The sequence below is a fragment of the Salmo trutta genome, chromosome 28 (assembly GCF_901001165.1).
Source record: "Salmo trutta chromosome 28, fSalTru1.1, whole genome shotgun sequence".
NCBI classification, from domain to species: domain Eukaryota; kingdom Metazoa; phylum Chordata; class Actinopteri; order Salmoniformes; family Salmonidae; genus Salmo; species Salmo trutta.
The window spans coordinates 1530014-1551510 of NC_042984.1; the positions used below are offsets into that span (position 1 = coordinate 1530014).

At 50.4% G+C, this 21497-nt stretch overlaps 1 protein-coding gene across 1 annotated transcript in view; it reads left to right on the plus strand.

Annotated features, from left to right (window-relative positions):
- The first annotated feature begins 5038 nt into the window (after positions 1–5038).
- The window catches only part of LOC115165255 (uncharacterized methyltransferase YdaC), an 18588-nt gene continuing 2129 nt past the window's right edge, over positions 5039–21497 (plus strand). The window contains exon 1 of the mRNA XM_029718257.1: positions 5039–5238. Coding sequence (XP_029574117.1) covers positions 5149–5238 — 90 coding nt within the window. The 5' untranslated portion in view covers positions 5039–5148. The remainder of the gene's footprint in view (positions 5239–21497) is intronic.

Consider the following 21497-nt stretch of genomic DNA (forward strand, 5'->3'; position numbering starts at 1 on the left):
TTCATGAAACTCCCGATGAACAGTTCTTGTGCTGACGTTGCTTCCATAGGAAGTTTGGAACTCAGTAGTGAGTGATGTAATCGAGGACAGATGATTTTTACACGCTACGAGCTTCAGCACTCGGCAGTCCCGTTCAGTGAGCTTGTGTGGCCTACCACTTCACGGCTGAGCTGTTGTTGCTCCTAGACGTTTCCACTTCACAATAATAGCACTTACAGTTGACCGGGCAGAAATGTTGTTGGAAAGGTGGCATCCTATGACGGTGCCACGTTGAAAGTCACAACTCTTCAGTGGGGCCATTCTGTATATACAGTATTGCTTTTACTCTAAAATCTCAGCTTTTCTGTGTGGTGTATATATATATATATATATATATATATATGTGTGTGTGTGTGTGTGTGTGTGTGTGTATATATATATATATATACACACACACACACACACATACACGGTAGTGTAGATATACGGTAGTGTAGATAGTGTAGATATATACGATATACACTATCGTATATCTACACTACCGTATATCTACACTACCGTTCAAAAGTTTGGGGTCACTTAGAAATGTCCTTGTTTTTGAAAGAAAAGCCCATTTTTTGTCCATTGTTAATGTTGTAAATGTTGTAAATGACTATTGTAGCTGGAAAAGGCAGATTTTTTATGGAATATCTACATAGTCATACAGAGGCCCATTATCAGCAACCATCACTCCTGTGTTCCAATGGCATGTTGTGTTAGCGAATCCAAGTTTATCATTTTAAAAAGGCTAATTGATCATTAGAAAACCCTTTTGCAATTATGTTAGCACAGCTGAAAACTGTTGTTCTGATTAAAGACCAATAAAACGGTCATTCTTCAGACTAGTTGAGTATCTGGAGCATCAGCATTTGTGGGTTCAATTACAGGCTCAAAATGGCCAGAAACAAAGAACTTTCTTCTGAAACTCATCAGTCTATTCTTGTTCTGAGAAATGAAGGGTATTCCATGCCAGAAATTGCCAAGAAACTGAAGATCTCGTACAACGCTGTGTACTACTCCCTTTACAGAACAGCACAAACTGGCTCTAACCAGAATAGAAAAAGGAGTGGGAGGCCCTGGTGCACAACTGAGCAAGAGGACAAGTACATTAGAGTGTCTAGTTTGAGAAACAGACACCTCACAAATCCTCAACTGGCAGTTTCATTAAATAGTACCCGGAAAACACCAATCTAAACGTCAACAGTGAAGAGGCGACTCAGGGATGCTGGCCTTCTAGGCAGAGTTCCTCTGTCCAGTGTCTGTGTTCTTTTTCCCATCTTAATCTTTTATTTTTATTGGCCAGTCTGAGATATGGCTTTTTCTTTGCAAGTATCTTTTTCTTATCTAGCAGTCATCATCATGAATCAAGTCGACAATCTACTGGCAAATCCTTTTTAATCCTTGTCATATGAAGAGAAATAATAGAGAAATTATAGATAAAATGTATTGGTGCTCATCGGCCATTGGACATAAACATTACACAACAAGTTGGAAATCGCAAATTCAACAATGAGTGGTTTGGAAGGAATCAGTGGCTAAATGCAAGCGCAGCAAAGCAATCATTAGCCTGCTATTCAGTGGAGTGGCTGTGTGGTCCCAAGGCTAAGACTAAGGGTCTCTTTTCCTAGTTTAAAATGATAAACATTCATATAAGGAACCCCCACTGGCGGTCTGTAAGGAACCCCCACTGGTGGTCTGTAAGGAACCCCCACTGGTGGTCTGTAAGGAACCCCCACTGGCGGTCTGTAAGGAACCCCCACTGGCGGTCTGTAAGGAACCCCCACTGGCGGTCTGTAAGGAACCCCCACTGGCGGTCTGTAAGGAATCCCCACTGGCGGTCTGTAAGGAACCCCCACTGGCGGTCTATAAGGAACCCCCACTGGCGGTCTGTAAGGAACCCCCACTGGTGGTCTATAAGGAACCCCCACTGGTGGTCCCACTGGTGGTCTATAAGGAACCCCCACTGGCGGTCTATAAGGAACCCCCACTGGTGGTCTATAAGGAACCCCCACTGGTGGTCTATAAGGAACCCCCACTGGTGGTCTATAAGGAACCCCCATCTGTAAGGAACCCCCACTGGTGGTCTATAATTAACCCCCACTGGTGGTCTATAAGGAACCCCCACAAGTGGTCTGTAAGGAACCCCCACTGGTGGTCTGTAAGCCTGGTCGTAATATTGGAGATAGTTTGGTGAGATCTGACCTGCCCCCTGAGTCCACTCAGACACTCTTGACACCCACCCCAAATGGGAACTACAAACGTGGCTCATGAGCACAGTGCAACAGCACTATAAAAACACCCTTCTTCAGACGCCCACATACAGGTGGAAAAATCCCTGTTGGGGGGATCATCTCATGCAAGACCAAGGGAGTAATCTATCTCATTACCTGTTCATGTGGAAAAGCCTACGTAGGACAAACGAAAAGACAATTAAAACAACGCAATAGCAGAACACCGCAGCTCAATCAGGTGTAAGAACATTGACTATCCAATAGCAGCTCACTTTGTTGAAGGTAACAATCCTTCCTTAAATATACAGGAAGTGAGCATGTTGCTCTACCCAGGAGAGGAGGTAACATGGAGATCCTACTACTACAAAGGGAGGCTTACTGGAGATCCCATCTAAAAACATTGACCCCTGGTGGTCTGAATATTGACTTTGATCTCAGGCCCTTCTTATGAACAATTCTATATTTTATGAACAAGTCTTATGAATTTATATATTCTTTCTACAGCTTATTAGAGTACACCTAGTCTATTCCCCCTGTTGATTATGATGCATTAAGGTTGAACCAGTCTATTCCCCCTGTTGATTATAATGCATTAAGGTTGAACCAGTCTATTCCCCCTGTTGATTATGATGCATTAAGGTTGAACCCACCTAGTCTATTCCCCCTGTTGATTATGATGCATTAAGGTTGAACCCACCTAGTATATTCCCCCTGTAGAAGACCAGCATCCCGGAGTCGCCTCTTCACTGCTGACGTTGAGACTGGTGCTTTGCGTTGAGACTGGTGTTTTGCGTTGAGACTGGTGCTTTGTGGGTACTACACATCCAAGTAAAACTAACTGATTCAATTATAAAAGACAAGCGTTGTAATTTTGAATTTCATTAAGTGAGTGTGGAAGAGGTGAAAACATTATTGTTGTTTATCAACAATGACAAGCCACTGGGGTCTGACAACTTGGATGGGAAATTACTGAGGATAATAGCAGACAATATTGCCACTCCTATTTGCAATATCTTCAATATAGGCCTGGAGGGAAGCAAAAGGAATTTCGCTACTCAAGAATTGTAAAGCTCTCTTTACTGGCTCAAATTATTTGACCTGATACAATGTTATTTTACTGTAAACAAATTGACAACACATTTTCAGCATGCTTATATGGAAGTACATTCAACAAGCACAGCACTTACACAAATGGCTGATTATTGGCTGAGAGAAATTGATGACAAAAAGATTGTGGGGGATGTTTTGTTGGACTTCAGTGCAGCTTTTGACGTTATCGATCATAGTCTGCTGCTGGAAAAACGTATGTGTTATGGCTTTACACCCCCTGCTATAATGGCTTTACACCCCCTGCTATAATGTGGATAAAGAGTAACCTGTCTAACAGAACACAGAGGGTGTTCTTTAATGGAAGCCTCTCCAACATAATCCAGGTAGAATCAGGAATTCCCCAGGGTAGCTGTTTAGGCCCCTTACTTTTTTCAATCTTCAATCTTTACTAACGACATGCCACTGGCTGAGTAAAGCCAGTGTGTCTATGTATGCGGATGGCTCAACACTATACAAATCAGCTATTACAGCGAGGGAAATCACTGCAACACTTAACAAAGAGCTGCAGTTCGTTTCAGAATGGGTGTCAAGACATGAGTTAGTGCTAAATATTTGAAAATCTAATGCATTCTATTTAGGACAAATCATTCACTAAACCCTAAACCTCAACTGAATCTTGTAATGAATAATGTTGAAATTGAGCAAGTTGAGGAGACTAAACTGCTTGGAGTAACCCTGGATTGTAAACTGTCATGGTCAAAACATATTGATACAACAGTAGCTAAGATGGGGAGAAGTCTGTCCATAATAAAGCGCTGCTCTGCCTTCTCAACAACACTATCAACAAGGCAGGTCCTACAGGCCCTAGTTTCTACCTTCTTAACAGCACTATCAACAAGGCAGGTCCTACAGGCCCTAGTTTCTACCTTCTTAACAACACTATCAACAAGGAAGGTCCTACAGGCCCTAGTTTCTACCTTCTTAACAACACTATCAACAAGGCAGGTCCTACAGGCCCTAGTTTCTACCTTCTTAACAACACTTTCAACAAGGCAGGTCCTACAGGCCCTGGTTTCTACCTTCTTAACAGCACTATCAACAAGGCAGGTCCTACAGGCCCTAGTTTTGTTGCACCTGGACTACTGTTCATTCGTGTGGTTAGGTATTAGCTATCACAGAGAGGGACTTAGGAAAATTACAATTGTCTCAGAACAGGGCAGCACGGCACGACAGAAGCCAGAGTTTCCAGGTTGATGACCGTCCAAATCGATTTTCCCAGTCAAAGCTAGTTCCTCCCCAGAGTTCCTAGTTGTTTTGAAAGTGGCAACGTAGCCTCTCATGTTGTGTTTTTTTAATTTGTCAAGAGTACGGTTTATTCGGGTCGAAGCCATGCCTGCTCTGCCGACAGATACAGTGCTCTCATTGCCAGACAGAAAGCTGTTTTGAGTTTCAATCTTTGATCATTCGATTGAGAGAGAGACAAAGTTATTGTTTAAATTACATTCATGTAAATAATAATTGTATAATGCTCCAATATAGCTTAGGCTATCTCATGGTGCTAACTTAACATGTTAACATATTTCTATGTAGAAGTCTCATTGGCAAGTTATTTGTTTTAACACTTTTTGCTTTATCAAAACAAGCATACAGTTACATTCCTCTCTCTCACACACACACAAACACCCCTCCCAACAAACGCAAGCACGCACACACACCCATCCTCACACACACCCCTCCACACACACACACACACCCCTCCACACACACACAGCTGGGGCAGCAGTTGGGTCATCCCACCCGGTCAGTGTATGGTTGGCTGATCACGAAGTTCCTGAAGTATCACAACAAGATGTTAGAGGAGAGTGCAGTGTCTCTGTCTGGGATCCAGCCTGGAGATACAGTGTTAGAGCTGGGCCACGGGCCAGGACTGGGTCTGGAGGCTGCAGCCACACTGCTGACAGAACCTACTGGGAGACTCATAGGAGTGGACTACTCACAATACATGCACCAGGTGAGAGAGTAAATTAGTGAGTAGAGGGGAGGTAATTTACTGACTCAACTACAACTCTGCTTTCCTCACCTCCCCCCCTCTCTTCCTCCTCTCTCCCCCCTCCTCCCCACCATCCCCCTCCCCAATCTTCACCTACCCCCTCTTCTCCCCTCTCCTCCCCACCACCCCCCCTCACCCACTCCCTCTTCTCCTCTCTCCCCCCAACCAGTTGGTGTGGGGACTGGGGTTGGTGTAGTTGTGGGGACTGGGGAGGGTTGGTGTGATTGTGGGGACTGGGGACTGGTTCGTGTGATTGTGGGGACTGGGGAGGGTTGGTGTGGGGTGGGTTGGTGTGGTTGTGGGGACTGGGGAGGGTTGGTGTGGGGACTGGGGAGGTTTGGTGTGATTGTGGGGACTGTGGAGGGTTGGTGTGGGGAGGGTTGGTGTGGTTGTGGGGACTGGGGAGGGTTGGTGTGGGGACTGGGGAGGGTTGGTGTAGTTGTGGGGACAGTTGGTGTGGGGACTGGGGTTGGTGTGGTTGTGGGGACTGGGGAGGATTGGTGTGGGGACTGGGGATGGTTGGTGTGGGGACTGGGAAGGGTTGGTGTGGGGACTGGGAGGGTTGGTGTGGGGACTGGGGAGGGTTGGTGTGGGGACTGGGGAGGGTTGGTGTGGGGACTGGGGACTGGGGAGGGTTGGTGTGGTTGTGGGGACTGGGGAGGGTTGGTGTGGTTGTGGGGACTGGGGACTGGGGAGGGTTGGTGTGGTTGTGGAGACGGTTGGTGTGGGGACTGGGGACTGTGGAGGGTTGGTGTGGGGACTGGGGAGGGTTGGTGTGGGGACTGGGGAGGGTTGGTGTGGGGACTGGGGACTGGGGAGGGTTGGTGTGGTTGTGGGGACTGGGGAGGGTTGGTGTGGTTGTGGGGACTGGGGACTGGGGAGGGTTGGTGTGGTTGTGGAGACGGTTGGTGTGGGGACTGGGGACTGTGGAGGGTTGGTGTGGGGACTGGGGAGGGTTGGTGTGGGGAGGGTTGGTGTGGTTGTGGGGACTGGGGAGGGTTGGTGTAGTTGTGGGGACAGTTGGTGTGGGGACTGGGGTTGGTGTGGTTGTGGGGACTGGGGAGGATTGGTGTGGGGACAGTTGGTGTGTTTGTGGGGACTGGGGAGGATTGGTGTGGGGACTGGGGAGGGTTGGTGTGGGGACTGGGGAGGGTTGGTGTGGGGACTGGGGAGGGTTGGTGTGGGGACTGGGGAAGGGTGACATCTGCAGATGTAAAAAGGGCTTTATTAATAAATTTGATTGATTGACTTAACTTTTTAGATTATCATTTTAATTCAGATCTATATGATTTGATTTTGATCAAATTATTATTGAAATAAAACTGTTCCCTGAAAATGAGCATCTGAAATCATAACTGGCACACACAATGGTAGAAATGATAGGATAAATTGCAAACTTCCCCAAACTTGAAACTTACCCGCCTGTCTGTGAAGTCTTGATAAAATAATTGGCTCCACGGTCAGATTTAGCCTATAGGCTACTATAAAGCAAGATAAGACATGCCTCATAATAGGAAATTAAACATTCAGGATTCAAAGAATGATGTATGTTTTCAAAACGTCTACTGCCTCCAGCTCACATTGTAAAGTGGTGCGTGACGTGCTGATGGCCTGTTGCCTGCCGCCTCCCGTTCACCTTGAAGAGCTGCCTCCCGTTCACCTTGAAGAGCTGCCTCCCGTTCACCTTGAAGAGCCGCCTCCCGTTCACCTTGAAGAGCCGCCTCCCGTTCACCTTGAAGAGCCGCCTCCCGTTCACCTTGAAGAGCCGCCTCCCGTTCACCTTGAAGAGCTGCCTCCCGTTCACCTTGAAGAGCTGCCTCCCGTTCACCTTGAAGAGCTGCCTCCCGTTCACCTTGAAGAACTGCCTCCCGTTCACCTTGAAGAGCTGTCTCACGTTCACCTTGAAGAGCTGTCCCCCGTTCACCTTGCAGAGCTGCCTCCCGTTCACCTTGAAGAGCTGTCCCCCGTTCACCTTGAAGAGCTGTCCCCCGTTCACCTTGAAGAGCTGCCTCCCGTTCACCTTGCAGAGCCGCCTCCCGTTCACCTTGCAGAGCTGCCTCCCGTTCACCTTGAAGAGCTGTCCCCCGTTCACCTTGAAGAGCTGTCTCCCGTTCACCTTGAAGAGCTGCCTCCCGTTCACCTTGAAGAGCTGCCTCCCGTTCACCTTGAAGAGCTGTCCCCCGTTCACCTTGAAGAGCTGTCTCCCGTTCACCTTGAAGAGCTGCCTCCCGTTCACCTTGAAGAGCTGCCTCCCGTTCACCTTGAAGAGCTGTCCCCCGTTCACCTTGAAGAGCTGCCTCCCGTTCACCTTGAAGAGCTGCCTCCCGTTCACCTTGAAGAGCTGTCCCCCGTTCACCTTGAAGAGCTGTCCCCCGTTCACCTTGAAGAGCTGTCCCCCGTTCACCTTGAAGAGCTGTCCCCCGTTCACCTTGAAGAGCTGCTTCCCGTTCACCTTGAAGAGCTGCCTCCCGTTCACCTTGAAGAGCTGCCTCCCGTTCACCTTGCAGAGCCGCCTCCCGTTCACCTTGCAGAGCTGCCTCCCGTTCACCTTGAAGAGCCGCCTCCCGTTCACCTTGAAGAGCTGTCCCCCGTTCACCTTGAAGAGCTGTCCCCCGTTCACCTTGAAGAGCTGCCTCCCGTTCACCTTGAAGAGCTGCCTCCCGTTCACCTTGAAGAGCTGCCTCCCGTTCACCTTGAAGACCTGCCTCCCGTTCACCTTGAAGAGCTGTCTCCCGTTCACCTTGAAGAGCTGTCTCCCGTTCACCTTGAAGAGCTGTCCCCCGTTCACCTTGAAGAGCCGTCCCCCGTTCACCTTGAAGAGCCGTCCCCCGTTCACCTTGAAGAGCCGCCTCCCGTTCACCTTGAAGAGCCGCTTCCCATTCACCTTGAAGAGCCGCCTCCCGTTCACCTTGAAGAGCTGCCTCCCGTTCACCTTGCAGAGCTGTCCCCCTTTCACCTTGAAGAGCTGCCTCCCGTTCACCTTGAAGAGCCGCCTCCCGTTCACCTTGAAGAGCTGTCCCCCGTTCACCTTGAAGAGCCGCCCCCCGTTCACCTTGAAGAGCCGCTTCCCGTTCACCTTGAAGAGCCGCCTCCCGTTCACCTTGCAGAGCTGCCTCCCGTTCACCTTGCAGAGCCGTCTCCCGTTCACCTTGAAGAGCTGTCCCCCGTTCACCTTGCAGAGCTGTCTCCCGTTCACCTTGAAGAGCTGTCCCCCGTTCACCTTGCAGAGCTGTCTCACGTTCACCTTGAAGAGCTGTCTCACGTTCACCTTGAAGAGCTGTCCCCCGTTCACCTTGCAGAGCTGTCTCACGTTCACCTTGAAGAGCTGTCTCACGTTGACCTTGAAGAGCTGTCTCCCGTTCACCTTGCAGAGCTGTCCCCCGTTCACCTTGAAGAGCTGTCTCACGTTCACCTTGAAGAGCTGTCTCCCGTTCACCTTGCAGAGCCGCCTCCCGTTCACCTTGAAGAGCTGTCTCACGTTCACCTTGAAGAGCTGTCTCCCGTTCACCTTGAAGAGCCGCCTCCCGTTCACCTTGAAGAGCTGTCTCACGTTCACCTTGAAGAGCTGTCTCACGTTCACCTTGAAGAGCTGTCTCCCGTTCACCTTGAAGAGCCGTCTCCCGTTCACCTTGAAGAGCTGTCCCCCGTTCACCTTGCAGAGCTGTCTCACGTTCACCTTGAAGAGCTGTCTCACGTTCACCTTGAAGAGCTGTCTCCCGTTCACCTTGCAGAGCTGTCTCCCGTTCACCTTGAAGAGCTGTCCCCCGTTCACCTTGAAGAGCCGTCTCCCGTTCACCTTGAAGAGCCGCCTCCCGTTCACCTTGCAGAGCTGTCTCCCGTTCACCTTGAAGAGCTGTCTCACGTTCACCTTGAAGAGCCGTCTCCCGTTCACCTTGAAGAGCCGCCTCCCGTTCACCTTGAAGAGCTGCCTCCCGTTCACCTTGCAGAGCTGTCCCCCGTTCACCTTGAAGAGCTGCCTCCCGTTCACCTTGAAGAGACGCCTCCCGTTCACCTTGAAGAGCTGCCTCCCGTTCACCTTGCAGAGCTGTCCCCCGTTCACCTTGAAGAGCTGCCTCCCGTTCACCTTGAAGAGCCGCCTCCCGTTCACCTTGAAGAGCTGTCCCCCGTTCACCTTGAAGAGCCGCCCCCCGTTCACCTTGAAGAGCCGCTTCCCGTTCACCTTGAAGAGCCGCCTCCCGTTCACCTTGCAGAGCTGCCTCCCGTTCACCTTGCAGAGCCGTCTCCCGTTCACCTTGAAGAGCTGTCCCCCGTTCACCTTGCAGAGCTGTCTCCCGTTCACCTTGAAGAGCTGTCCCCCGTTCACCTTGCAGAGCTGTCTCACGTTCACCTTGAAGAGCTGTCTCACGTTCACCTTGAAGAGCTGTCCCCCGTTCACCTTGCAGAGCTGTCTCACGTTCACCTTGAAGAGCTGTCTCACGTTCACCTTGAAGAGCTGTCTCCCGTTCACCTTGCAGAGCTGTCCCCCGTTCACCTTGAAGAGCTGTCTCACGTTCACCTTGAAGAGCTGTCTCCCGTTCACCTTGAAGAGCCGCCTCCCGTTCACCTTGAAGAGCTGTCTCACGTTCACCTTGAAGAGCTGTCTCACGTTCACCTTGAAGAGCTGTCTCACGTTCACCTTGAAGAGCTGTCTCACGTTCACCTTGCAGAGCTGCCTCCCGTTCACCTTGAAGAGCTGTCTCACGTTCACCTTGCAGAGCTGTCTCACGTTCACCTTGCAGAGCTGTCTCACGTTCACCTTGCAGAGCTGTCTCCCGTTCACCTTGCAGAGCTGTCTCCCGTTCACCTTGCAGAGCTGTCTCCCGTTCACCTTGCAGAGCTGTCTCACGTTCACCTTGCAGAGCTGTCTCACGTTCACCTTGAAGAGCTGTCTCACGTTCACCTTGAAGAGCTGTCTCACGTTCACCTTGCAGAGCTGTCTCACGTTCACCTTGCAGAGCTGTCTCACGTTCACCTTGCAGAGCTGTCTCACGTTCACCTTGCAGAGCTGTCTCCCGTTCACCTTGCAGAGCTGTCTCACGTTCACCTTGAAGAGCTGCCTCACGTTCACCTTGAAGAGCTGTCTCACGTTCACCTTGAAGAGCTGTCTCCCGTTCACCTTGAAGAGCTGTCTCCCGTTCACCTTGAACAGCTGTCTCCCGTTCACCTTGAAGAGCTGTCTCACGTTCACCTTGAAGAGCTGTCTCCCGTTCACCTTGAAGAGCTGCCTCCCGTTCACCTTGAAGAGCTGTCTCCCGTTCACCTTGAAGAGCTGTCTCACGTTCACCTTGAAGAGCTGTCTCCCGTTCACCTTGCAGAGCTGTCTCACGTTCACCTTGCAGAGCTGTCTCACGTTCACCTTGAAGAGCTGTCTCACGTTCACCTTGAAGAGCTGTCTCCCGTTCACCTTGAAGAGCTGTCTCCCGTTCACCTTGAAGAGCTGTCTCACGTTCACCTTGAAGAGCTGTCTCCCGTTCACCTTGCAGAGCTGTCTCACGTTCACCTTGAAGAGCTGTCCCCCGTTCACCTTGAAGAGCTGTCTCACGTTCACCTTGCAGAGCTGTCCCCCGTTCACCTTGAAGAGCTGTCCCCCGTTCACCTTGAAGAGCTGTCTCACGTTCACCTTGCAGAGCTGTCCCCCGTTCACCTTGCAGAGCTGTCTCACGTTCACCTTGAAGAGCTGTCCCCCGTTCACCTTGAAGAGCTGTCCCCCGTTCACCTTGCAGAGCTGTCTCACGTTCACCTTGCAGAGCTGTCTCCCGTTCACCTTGCAGAGCTGTCCCCCGTTCACCTTGAAGAGCCGTCTCCCGTTCACCTTGAAGAGCTGTCTCCCGTTCACCTTGAAGAGCTGTCCCCCGTTCACCTTGCAGAGCTGTCTCACGTTCACCTTGAAGAGCTGTCCCCCGTTCACCTTGCAGAGCTGTCTCCCGTTCACCTTGAAGAGCCGTCTCCCGTTCACCTTGCAGAGCTGTCTCACGTTCACCTTGAAGAGCTGTCCCCCGTTCACCTTGAAGAGCTGTCCCCCGTTCACCTTGCAGAGCTGTCTCACGTTCACCTTGCAGAGCTGTCTCCCGTTCACCTTGCAGAGCTGTCCCCCGTTCACCTTGAAGAGCCGTCTCCCGTTCACCTTGAAGACCTGTCTCCCGTTCACCTTGAAGAGCTGTCCCCCGTTCACCTTGCAGAGCTGTCTCACGTTCACCTTGAAGAGCTGTCCCCCGTTCACCTTGCAGAGCTGTCTCCCGTTCACCTTGCAGAGCTGTCCCCCGTTCACCTTGAAGAGCCGTCTCCCGTTCACCTTGAAGAGCTGTCTCCCGTTCACCTTGAAGAGCCGCCCCCCGTTCACCTTGAAGAGCTGTCCCCCGTTCACCTTGAAGAGCTGTCCCCCGTTCACCTTGCAGAGCTGTCTCACGTTCACCTTGAAGAGCTGTCTCACGTTCACCTTGAAGAGCTGTCCCCCGTTCACCTTGCAGAGCTGTCTCACGTTCACCTTGAAGAGCTGTCTCACGTTCACCTTGAAGAGCTGTCTCCCGTTCACCTTGCAGAGCTGTCCCCCGTTCACCTTGAAGAGCTGTCTCACGTTCACCTTGAAGAGCTGTCTCCCGTTCACCTTGAAGAGCCGCCTCCCGTTCACCTTGAAGAGCTGTCTCACGTTCACCTTGAAGAGCTGTCTCACGTTCACCTTGAAGAGCTGTCTCACGTTCACCTTGAAGAGCTGTCTCACGTTCACCTTGCAGAGCTGCCTCCCGTTCACCTTGAAGAGCTGTCTCACGTTCACCTTGCAGAGCTGTCTCACGTTCACCTTGCAGAGCTGTCTCACGTTCACCTTGCAGAGCTGTCTCCCGTTCACCTTGCAGAGCTGTCTCCCGTTCACCTTGCAGAGCTGTCTCCAGTTCACCTTGCAGAGCTGTCTCACGTTCACCTTGCAGAGCTGTCTCACGTTCACCTTGAAGAGCTGTCTCACGTTCACCTTGAAGAGCTGTCTCACGTTCACCTTGCAGAGCTGTCTCACGTTCACCTTGCAGAGCTGTCTCACGTTCACCTTGCAGAGCTGTCTCACGTTCACCTTGCAGAGCTGTCTCCCGTTCACCTTGCAGAGCTGTCTCACGTTCACCTTGAAGAGCTGCCTCACGTTCACCTTGAAGAGCTGTCTCACGTTCACCTTGAAGAGCTGTCTCCCGTTCACCTTGAAGAGCTGTCTCCCGTTCACCTTGAACAGCTGTCTCCCGTTCACCTTGAAGAGCTGTCTCACGTTCACCTTGAAGAGCTGTCTCCCGTTCACCTTGAAGAGCTGTCTCCCGTTCACCTTGAAGAGCTGTCTCCCGTTCACCTTGAAGAGCTGTCTCACGTTCACCTTGAAGAGCTGTCTCCCGTTCACCTTGCAGAGCTGTCTCACGTTCACCTTGCAGAGCTGTCTCACGTTCACCTTGAAGAGCTGTCTCACGTTCACCTTGAAGAGCTGTCTCCCGTTCACCTTGAAGAGCTGTCTCCCGTTCACCTTGAAGAGCTGTCTCACGTTCACCTTGAAGAGCTGTCTCCCGTTCACCTTGCAGAGCTGTCTCACGTTCACCTTGAAGAGCTGTCCCCCGTTCACCTTGAAGAGCTGTCTCACGTTCACCTTGCAGAGCTGTCCCCCGTTCACCTTGAAGAGCTGTCCCCCGTTCACCTTGAAGAGCTGTCTCACGTTCACCTTGCAGAGCTGTCCCCCGTTCACCTTGCAGAGCTGTCTCACGTTCACCTTGAAGAGCTGTCCCCCGTTCACCTTGAAGAGCTGTCCCCCGTTCACCTTGCAGAGCTGTCTCACGTTCACCTTGCAGAGCTGTCTCCCGTTCACCTTGCAGAGCTGTCCCCCGTTCACCTTGAAGAGCCGTCTCCCGTTCACCTTGAAGAGCTGTCTCCCGTTCACCTTGAAGAGCTGTCCCCCGTTCACCTTGCAGAGCTGTCTCACGTTCACCTTGAAGAGCTGTCCCCCGTTCACCTTGCAGAGCTGTCTCCCGTTCACCTTGAAGAGCCGTCTCCCGTTCACCTTGCAGAGCTGTCTCACGTTCACCTTGAAGAGCTGTCCCCCGTTCACCTTGAAGAGCTGTCCCCCGTTCACCTTGCAGAGCTGTCTCACGTTCACCTTGCAGAGCTGTCTCCCGTTCACCTTGCAGAGCTGTCCCCCGTTCACCTTGAAGAGCCGTCTCCCGTTCACCTTGAAGACCTGTCTCCCGTTCACCTTGAAGAGCTGTCCCCCGTTCACCTTGCAGAGCTGTCTCACGTTCACCTTGAAGAGCTGTCCCCCGTTCACCTTGCAGAGCTGTCTCCCGTTCACCTTGCAGAGCTGTCCCCCGTTCACCTTGAAGAGCCGTCTCCCGTTCACCTTGAAGAGCTGTCTCCCGTTCACCTTGAAGAGCCGCCCCCCGTTCACCTTGAAGAGCTGTCCCCCGTTCACCTTGAAGAGCTGTCTCACGTTCACCTTGAAGAGCCGCCCCCCGTTCACCTTGAAGAGCTGTCTCCCGTTCACCTTGAAGAGCCGCCTCCCGTTCACCTTGAAGAGCTGTCTCACGTTCACCTTGAAGAGCTGTCCCCCGTTCACCTTGAAGAGCTGTCCCCCGTTCACCTTGAAGAGCTGTCTCACGTTCACCTTGAAGAGCTGTCCCCCGTTCACCTTGAAGAGCTGTCTCACGTTCACCTTGAAGAGCTGCCTCACGTTCACCTTGAAGAGCTGTCCCCCGTTCACCTTGAAGAGCTGTCTCCCGTTCACCTTGCAGAGCTGTCTCACGTTCACCTTGAAGAGCTGTCCCCCGTTCACCTTGCAGAGCTGTCCCCCGTTCACCTTGCAGAGCTGTCCCCCGTTCACCTTGCAGAGCTGTCTCACGTTCACCTTGAAGAGCTGTCTCCCGTCCTTCAGTCAATTACCAATTGAGATGAATGGTCTTCTAAAAGCTCATGTTTTACTCCAGCAGCCACCAGCTGAGGAGCAGCAGGAGAAATCCCTCTCTAAATAGCTTCTGTATGCTGTGTGATAGGTCTGTTGGATAAATAAGATACACGATGACTAATCAAAATACACATAGGTCAATTTTATTCCACTAAATTAGGCAAATTAACCTATAAACCGACAAGTATGACGGTCAAATGTATTTACATGGACTGAATAAAAAACATTATTTTACAATGTTTGATTTTTCTCCCAGTCATTTTTGGCCTGCAACAGTTTTATTCATCAGCATGTACGCATGTGGCTGGACCTCTATAGAGCCCCACAGTAGAGTTGTCATAATACCCATAAAACCTTGTGGTCAAACTGGGAAATGGTTGTAATTGTTTTTCGGCGGTTCATTTTTCTCCGTAGGGAATATTACAAACACTTAAAATACATTACATTGCTGCCCTCTAGTGGATATAAATGAACAGTGAATGAATGACCATCACGGTGAGAGAGGAGAGATGGAGTGTTGTACTCGCAAGATTCCAAAATTCCGGTTGGAAGATTCCCTGCAATCAGAATGGAATACGCAGGACATTTTTGGGAATTTTACTGGAATTTTACAACCCTATAAAGAGATATAAGAGCTTTTAGAATTGTTCTACATAACTGTACTACTGTACCAGTGTTTTCTGAAACACTCAACACTGCAAAACACTGGACAGACTTCAAACAAGACTCAACTGCAAGAATCCCCACGCTCACCAAACCCCACTGGCTCCCAGTTCAATAGAGGATCACCTTCAAAATCACCCAAATGGACCTACTGACCTCCTTCACACTCCTACAATCCAACACCTTTACTGCTGTTACCTTCCCCAGTTCCTGTGTTGTGGTTTTTGTTTGTATGTGTCTGTTTCAGGAAAATGGCTTCCTGAAATTGCCCCAAGCAGCTGATTGGTCGGCCCCATCGATGATTGGAGAGCTGACCCCGGTCCCCTCGTCAGGATACAGCTGGATCCCATTATACTCCTTCTCCAGCTGTATCCCATTAGACTCCTTCTCCAGCTGTATCCCATTAGACTCCTCCTCCAGCTGTATTCCATTAGACTCCTTCTCCAGCTGTATCCCATTAGACTCCTCCTCCAGCTGTATCACATTAGACTCCTTCTCCAGCTGTATGACTCCTTCTCCAGCTGTATCCCATTAGACTCCTTCTCCAGCTGTATCCCATTAGACTCCTCCTCCAGCTGTATCCCATTAGACTCCTTCTCCAGCTGTATGACTCCTCCTCCAGCTGTATCCCATTAGACTCCTTCTCCAGCTGTATGACTCCTTCTCCAGCTGTATCCCATTAGACTCCTTCTCCAGCTGTATCCCATTAGACTCCTTCTCCAGCTGTATCCCATTAGACTCCTCCTCCAGCTGTATCCCATTAGACTCCTGCTCCAGCTGTATGACTCCTCCTCCAGCTGTATCCCATTAGACTCCTTCTCCAGCTGTATGACTCCTCCTCCAGCTGTATCCCATTAGACTCCTTCTCCAGCTGTATTCCATTAGACTCCTCCTCCAGCTGTATCACATTAGACTCCTTCTCCAGCTGTATGACTCCTTCTCCAGCTGTATCCCATTAGACTCCTCCTCCAGCTGTATCCCATTAGACTCCTCCTCCAGCTGTATCCCATTAGACTCCTCCTCCAGCTGTATCCCATTAGACACCTTCTCCAGCTGTATCCCATTAGACTCCTTCTCCAGCTGTATGACTCCTTCTCCAGCTGTATCCCATTAGACTCCTTCTCCAGCTGTATCCCATTAGACTCCTTCTCCAGCTGTATCCCATTAGACTCCTTCTCCAGCTGTATGACTCCTTCTCCAGCTGTATCCCATTAGACTCCTTCTCCAGCTGTATGACTCCTTCTCCAGCTGTATCCCATTAGACACCTTCTCCAGCTGTATCCCATTAGACTCCTTCTCCAGCTGTATGACTCCTTCTCCAGCTGTATCCCATTAGACACCTTCTCCAGCTGTATGACTCCTTCTCCAGCTGTATCCCATTAGACTCCTTCTCCTGCTGTATGACTCCTCCTCCAGCTGTATCCCATTAGACTCCTCCTCCAGCTGTATCCCATTAGACTCCTCCTCCAGCTGTATCCCATTAGACACCTTCTCCAGCTGTATCCCATTAGACTCCTTCTCCAGCTGTATGACTCCTTCTCCAGCTGTATCCCATTAGACTCCTTCTCCAGCTGTATCCCATTAGACTCCTTCTCCAGCTGTATCCCATTAGACTCCTTCTCCAGCTGTATGACTCCTTCTCCAGCTGTATCCCATTAGACTCCTTCTCCAGCTGTATGACTCCTTCTCCAGCTGTATCCCATTAGACACCTTCTCCAGCTGTATCCCATTAGACTCCTTCTCCAGCTGTATGACTCCTTCTCCAGCTGTATCCCATTAGACACCTTCTCCAGCTGTATGACTCCTTCTCCAGCTGTATCCCATTAGACTCCTCCTCCAGCTGTATGACTCCTCCTCCAGCTGTATAACATTAGACTCCTTCTCCAGCTGTATGACTCCTCCTCCAGCTGTATCACATTAGACTCCTTCTCCAGCTGTATCCCATTAGACTCATTCTCCAGCTGTATCCCATTAGACTCATTCTCCAGCTGTATCCCATTAGACTCCTTCTCCAGCTGTATGACTCCTCCTCCAGCTGTATCACATTAGACTCCTTCTCCAGCTGTATGACTCCTCCTCCAGCTGTATCACATTAGTCTCCTTCTCCAGCTGTATCCCATTAGACTCCTTCTCCAGCTGTTTCACAGACTCCTTCTCCAGCTGTATGACTCCTCCTCCAGCTGTATCCCATTAGACTCCTTCTCCAGCTGTATGACTCCTTCTCCAGCTGTATCCCATTAGACACCTTCTCCAGCTGTATTCCATTAGACTCCTTCTCCAGCTGTATCCCATTAGACTCCTCCTCCAGCTGTATTCCATTAGACTCCTTCTCCAGCTGTATGACTCCTTCTCCAGCTGTATTCCATTAGACTCCTTCTCCAGCTGTATCCCATTAGACTCCTCCAGCTGTATGACTCCTTCTCCAGCTGTATGACTCCTTCTCCAGCTGTATCCCATTAGACTCCTTCTCCAGCTGTATGACTCCTTCTCCAGCTGTAGAAGCCAGTGTTCTGTTGCTCAGTAGAGAGATGATTAGTATGTCCTGTGTTGGTGGTTGTTAAGAGAGATTTGGTATGTCGGTTGTTGCTGAGAGACAGGTTTTGTTAAGTATTTTTGTAACTGCTGATCTGAGGTATGTGTGCCAATAGGATGCAGTGTTTTTGATTCTTGAAATTGATTACTTATGTTTGTATTATTCTGTTTCATTTGTTCCCAGGGGGGAAGGAGAAGGCACATAGGGAGTGCTTAGGCAAGAGGCCTGTGGGCATACATAACCTGTAGTATTTATTGTCTATACACACTAGGTAAGACCAGGGTGGACCATCCCCTGTATTTTAGTTAGTGCACCAGGCGGTGCTAGTTAGGTCAGTAGTGGGTAGGTCACCAGGCGGTGCTAGTTAGGTCAGTAGTGGGTAGGCCACCAGGCGGTGCTAGTTAGGTCAGTAGTGGGTAGGTCACCAGGCGGTGCTAGATAGGTCAGTAGTGGGTAGGTCACCAGGTGGTGCTAGTTAGGTCAGTAGTGGGTAGGTCACCAGGTGGTGCTAGTTAGGTCAGGAGTGGGTAGGTCACCAGGTGGTGCTAGTTAGGTCAGTAGTGGGTAGGTCACCAGGCGGTGCATGTTAGGTCAGTAGTGGGTAGGTCACCAGGCGGTGCTAGTTAGGTCAGTAGTGGGTAGGTCACCAGGTGGTGCTAGTTAGGTCAGTAGTGGGTAGGTCACCAGGCGGTGCTATTTAGGTCAGTAGTGGGTAGGTCACCAGGCGGTGCTAGTTAGGTCAGTAGTGGGTAGGTCACCAGGCGGTGCTAGTTAGGTCAGTAGTGGGTAGGCAGGGAAGAGAGGGGGCTTTGACTCGCACTTACAATCCCATACCTCTATACCTCCACCTACAGTCCCATATCTCTATCCCTCCACCTACAGTCCCATACCTCTATACCTCCACCTACAGTCCCATACCTCTATACCTCCACCTACAGTCCCATACCTCTATACCTCCACCTACAGTCCCATACCTCTATACCTCCACCTCCAGTCCCATACCTCTATACCTCCACCTACAGTCCCATACCTCCACCTACAGTCCCACACCTCTATACCTCCACCTACAGTCCCATACCTCTATACCTCCACCTACAGTCCCACACCTCTATACCTCCACCTACAGTCCCATACCTCCACCTACAGTCCCATACCTCTATACCTCCACCTACAGTCCCATACCTCTATACCTCCACCTACAGTCCCATACCTCTATACCTCCACCTACAGTCCCATACCTCCACCTACAGTCCCATACCTCTACCTACAGTCCCATACCTCTATACCTCCACCTACAGTCCCATACCTCTATACCTCCACCTACAGTCCCATACCTCCACCTACAGTCCCACACCTCTATACCTCCACCTACAGTCCCATACCTCTATACCTCCACCTACAGTCCCACACCTCTATACCTCCACCTACAGTCCCATACCTCCACCTACAGTCCCATACCTCTATACCTCCACCTACAGTCCCATACCTCTATACCTCCACCTACAGTCCCATACCTCTATACCTCCACCTACAGTCCCATACCTCCACCTACAGTCCCATACCTCTATACCTCCACCTACAGTCCCATACCTCTATACCTCCACCTACAGTCCCACACCTCTATACCTCCACCTACAGTCCCATACCTCTATACCTCCACCTACAGTCCCATACCTCTATACCTCCACCTACAGTCCCATACCTCTAAACCTCCACCTACAGTCCCATACCTCTATACCTCCACCTATAGTCCCATACCTCTATATCTCCACCTACAGTCCCATACCTCTATACCTCCACCTACAGTCCCATACCTCTATACCTCCACCTATAGTCCCATACCTCTATACCTCCACCTACAGTCCCATACCTCTTTACCTCCACGGGGAGTTGAGTTAGCAGGGTGTTGTTACGTAAATCCTCTGACACTGTCCTCCTCAGGATCTACTGCTCTCCCTCAAGAGTTGTATTTTAGATATTACTGTATGAAGCACAAGCATTTCGCTGCAGTCGCATTAACATCTGCTAACCATGTGTATGTGACATAAGACTTGATTTACTTGTTTTCTTTCAGTATAATTATTAAAAGAGCTGTCCAAACTTGCTCAACATGTCAATTTTCACATATTTCCATTTTTCCTATTCATTATACCACTCCCTTGACATGTTTGTACTGCAACATTTATGGTTGATGGAAAGGTGGGAGTAGAATGAACTTTAGTTTCACCATAGAAGAAGAAGAAACAGAACCAGAACTAAAAGAGCATTCATCTTTAACGTTTTTGTTTCAACTTCCAGAGCGGATCGACGTTTCGTGTCTATTTTATACGTAAAGTAAGTAAATATGACTATTGGTTTGATTATTTTAAATCCATTATTAAGGTTTGATTAATCACATCCATTTGATATGCTGCGAAAACTGGCTAATTTATAACTGACCCTCCGATTTACACGATGCTAAAAATATTAACTGGCTACTAATGCAGGCTGGACAGGTGACATTTTTAATAATGATTTTTTTTCTGATTAAAAACTAGTTGATTGCATCCGCCGTGGAGCCGTTTCATAATATCACCATATGTCCCAGTTGCTTGCCATAGTTTGAGTAATCACTAAATAAACAGTCTATTTTAGGGCGTTTTTCAACCTGCCAGCTCCTATTAGTTCTAACGAGCAACGTGGCACCAAACCTCGCTACTATGGCCTGTTTTTTAGTAATTTTTGTAAAGCATTTTGTTGCCTTACCTCCTCACCTCATTTGCTCACTTTGTATATAGACTTATTTTTCTACTGTATTATTGACTGTATGTTTGTTTTACTCCATGTTTAACTCTGTTGTTGTTGTATGTGTCGAACTGCTTTGCTTTATCTTGGCCAGGTAGCTGTTGTAAATGAGAACTGGTTCTCCACTGGTCTACCTGGTTAAATAAAGGTGGAATAAACATAAATAAACAAAATTAGAAAGGGAAACTGAAATGAGTAACACTAGCCTACCTGGTTAAATAAAGGTGGAATTAAAACTCCTTCTGAACGGTCTATTCCCAGCCCATAGTTCTGCGTCTCAATGCCTGCTTTGCTATTGTTGTCAATGAGACCTGCTCATGTTGTTTTATAGTTAAAAGGTCATGTTATATGTTTTACCTTTATAATAACTAGGCAGGTCAGTTAAGAACAAATTCTTATTTACAACGACAGCCTAGGAACAGTGGGTTAACACCTGGTAAACAGGTGACTCCATAATGACATGTTAAATAGTCCTACCTACACCTGGTAAACAGGTGACTCCTTGACTCTGCTGCAACACTCACTCAACCAGTTCTCTCAACACCCATGATCTTCCCCTTACCTCCACCCCCCTCTCTGCTCCCCTCCACCCCCCTCTCTGCTCCCCTCCACCCCCCCTCTCCTCCCCTCCACCCCCTCTCCTCCCCTCCACCCCCCTCTCTCCTCCCCTCCACCCCCCTCTCCTCCACTCCACCCCCCCTCCTCCTCCCCTCCACCCCCTCTCCTCCCCTCCACCCCCCTCTCCTCCCCTCCTCCCCTCCACCCCCCTCTCTCCTTTCCTCCACCCCCCCCTCTCCTCCCCTCCACCCCCCCTCTCCTCCCCTCCACCCCCTCTCTCCTCCCCTCCACCCCCCTCTCCTCCCCTCCACCCCCCTCTCTCCTCCCCTCCACCCCCTCTCTCCTCCCCTCCACCCCCCTCTCTCCTCCCCTCCACCCCCCTCTCTCCTCCCCTCCACCCCCCTCTCTCCTCCCTCCACCCCCCTCTCTCCTCCCTCCACCCCCCTCTCTCCTCCCCTCCACCCCTCTCTCCTCCCTCCACCCCCCCTCTCTCCTCCCCTCCACCCCCCCCTCTCCTCCCCTCCACCCCCCTCTCTCCTCCCCCTCCACCCCCCTCTCTCCTCCCCTCCACCCCCCCCTCTCCTCCCCTCCACCCCCTCTCTCCTCCCCTCCACCCCCCTCTCTCCTCCCCTCCACCCCCCTCTCCTCCACTCCACCCCCCTCTCCTCCCCTCCACCCCCCTCTCTCCTCCCC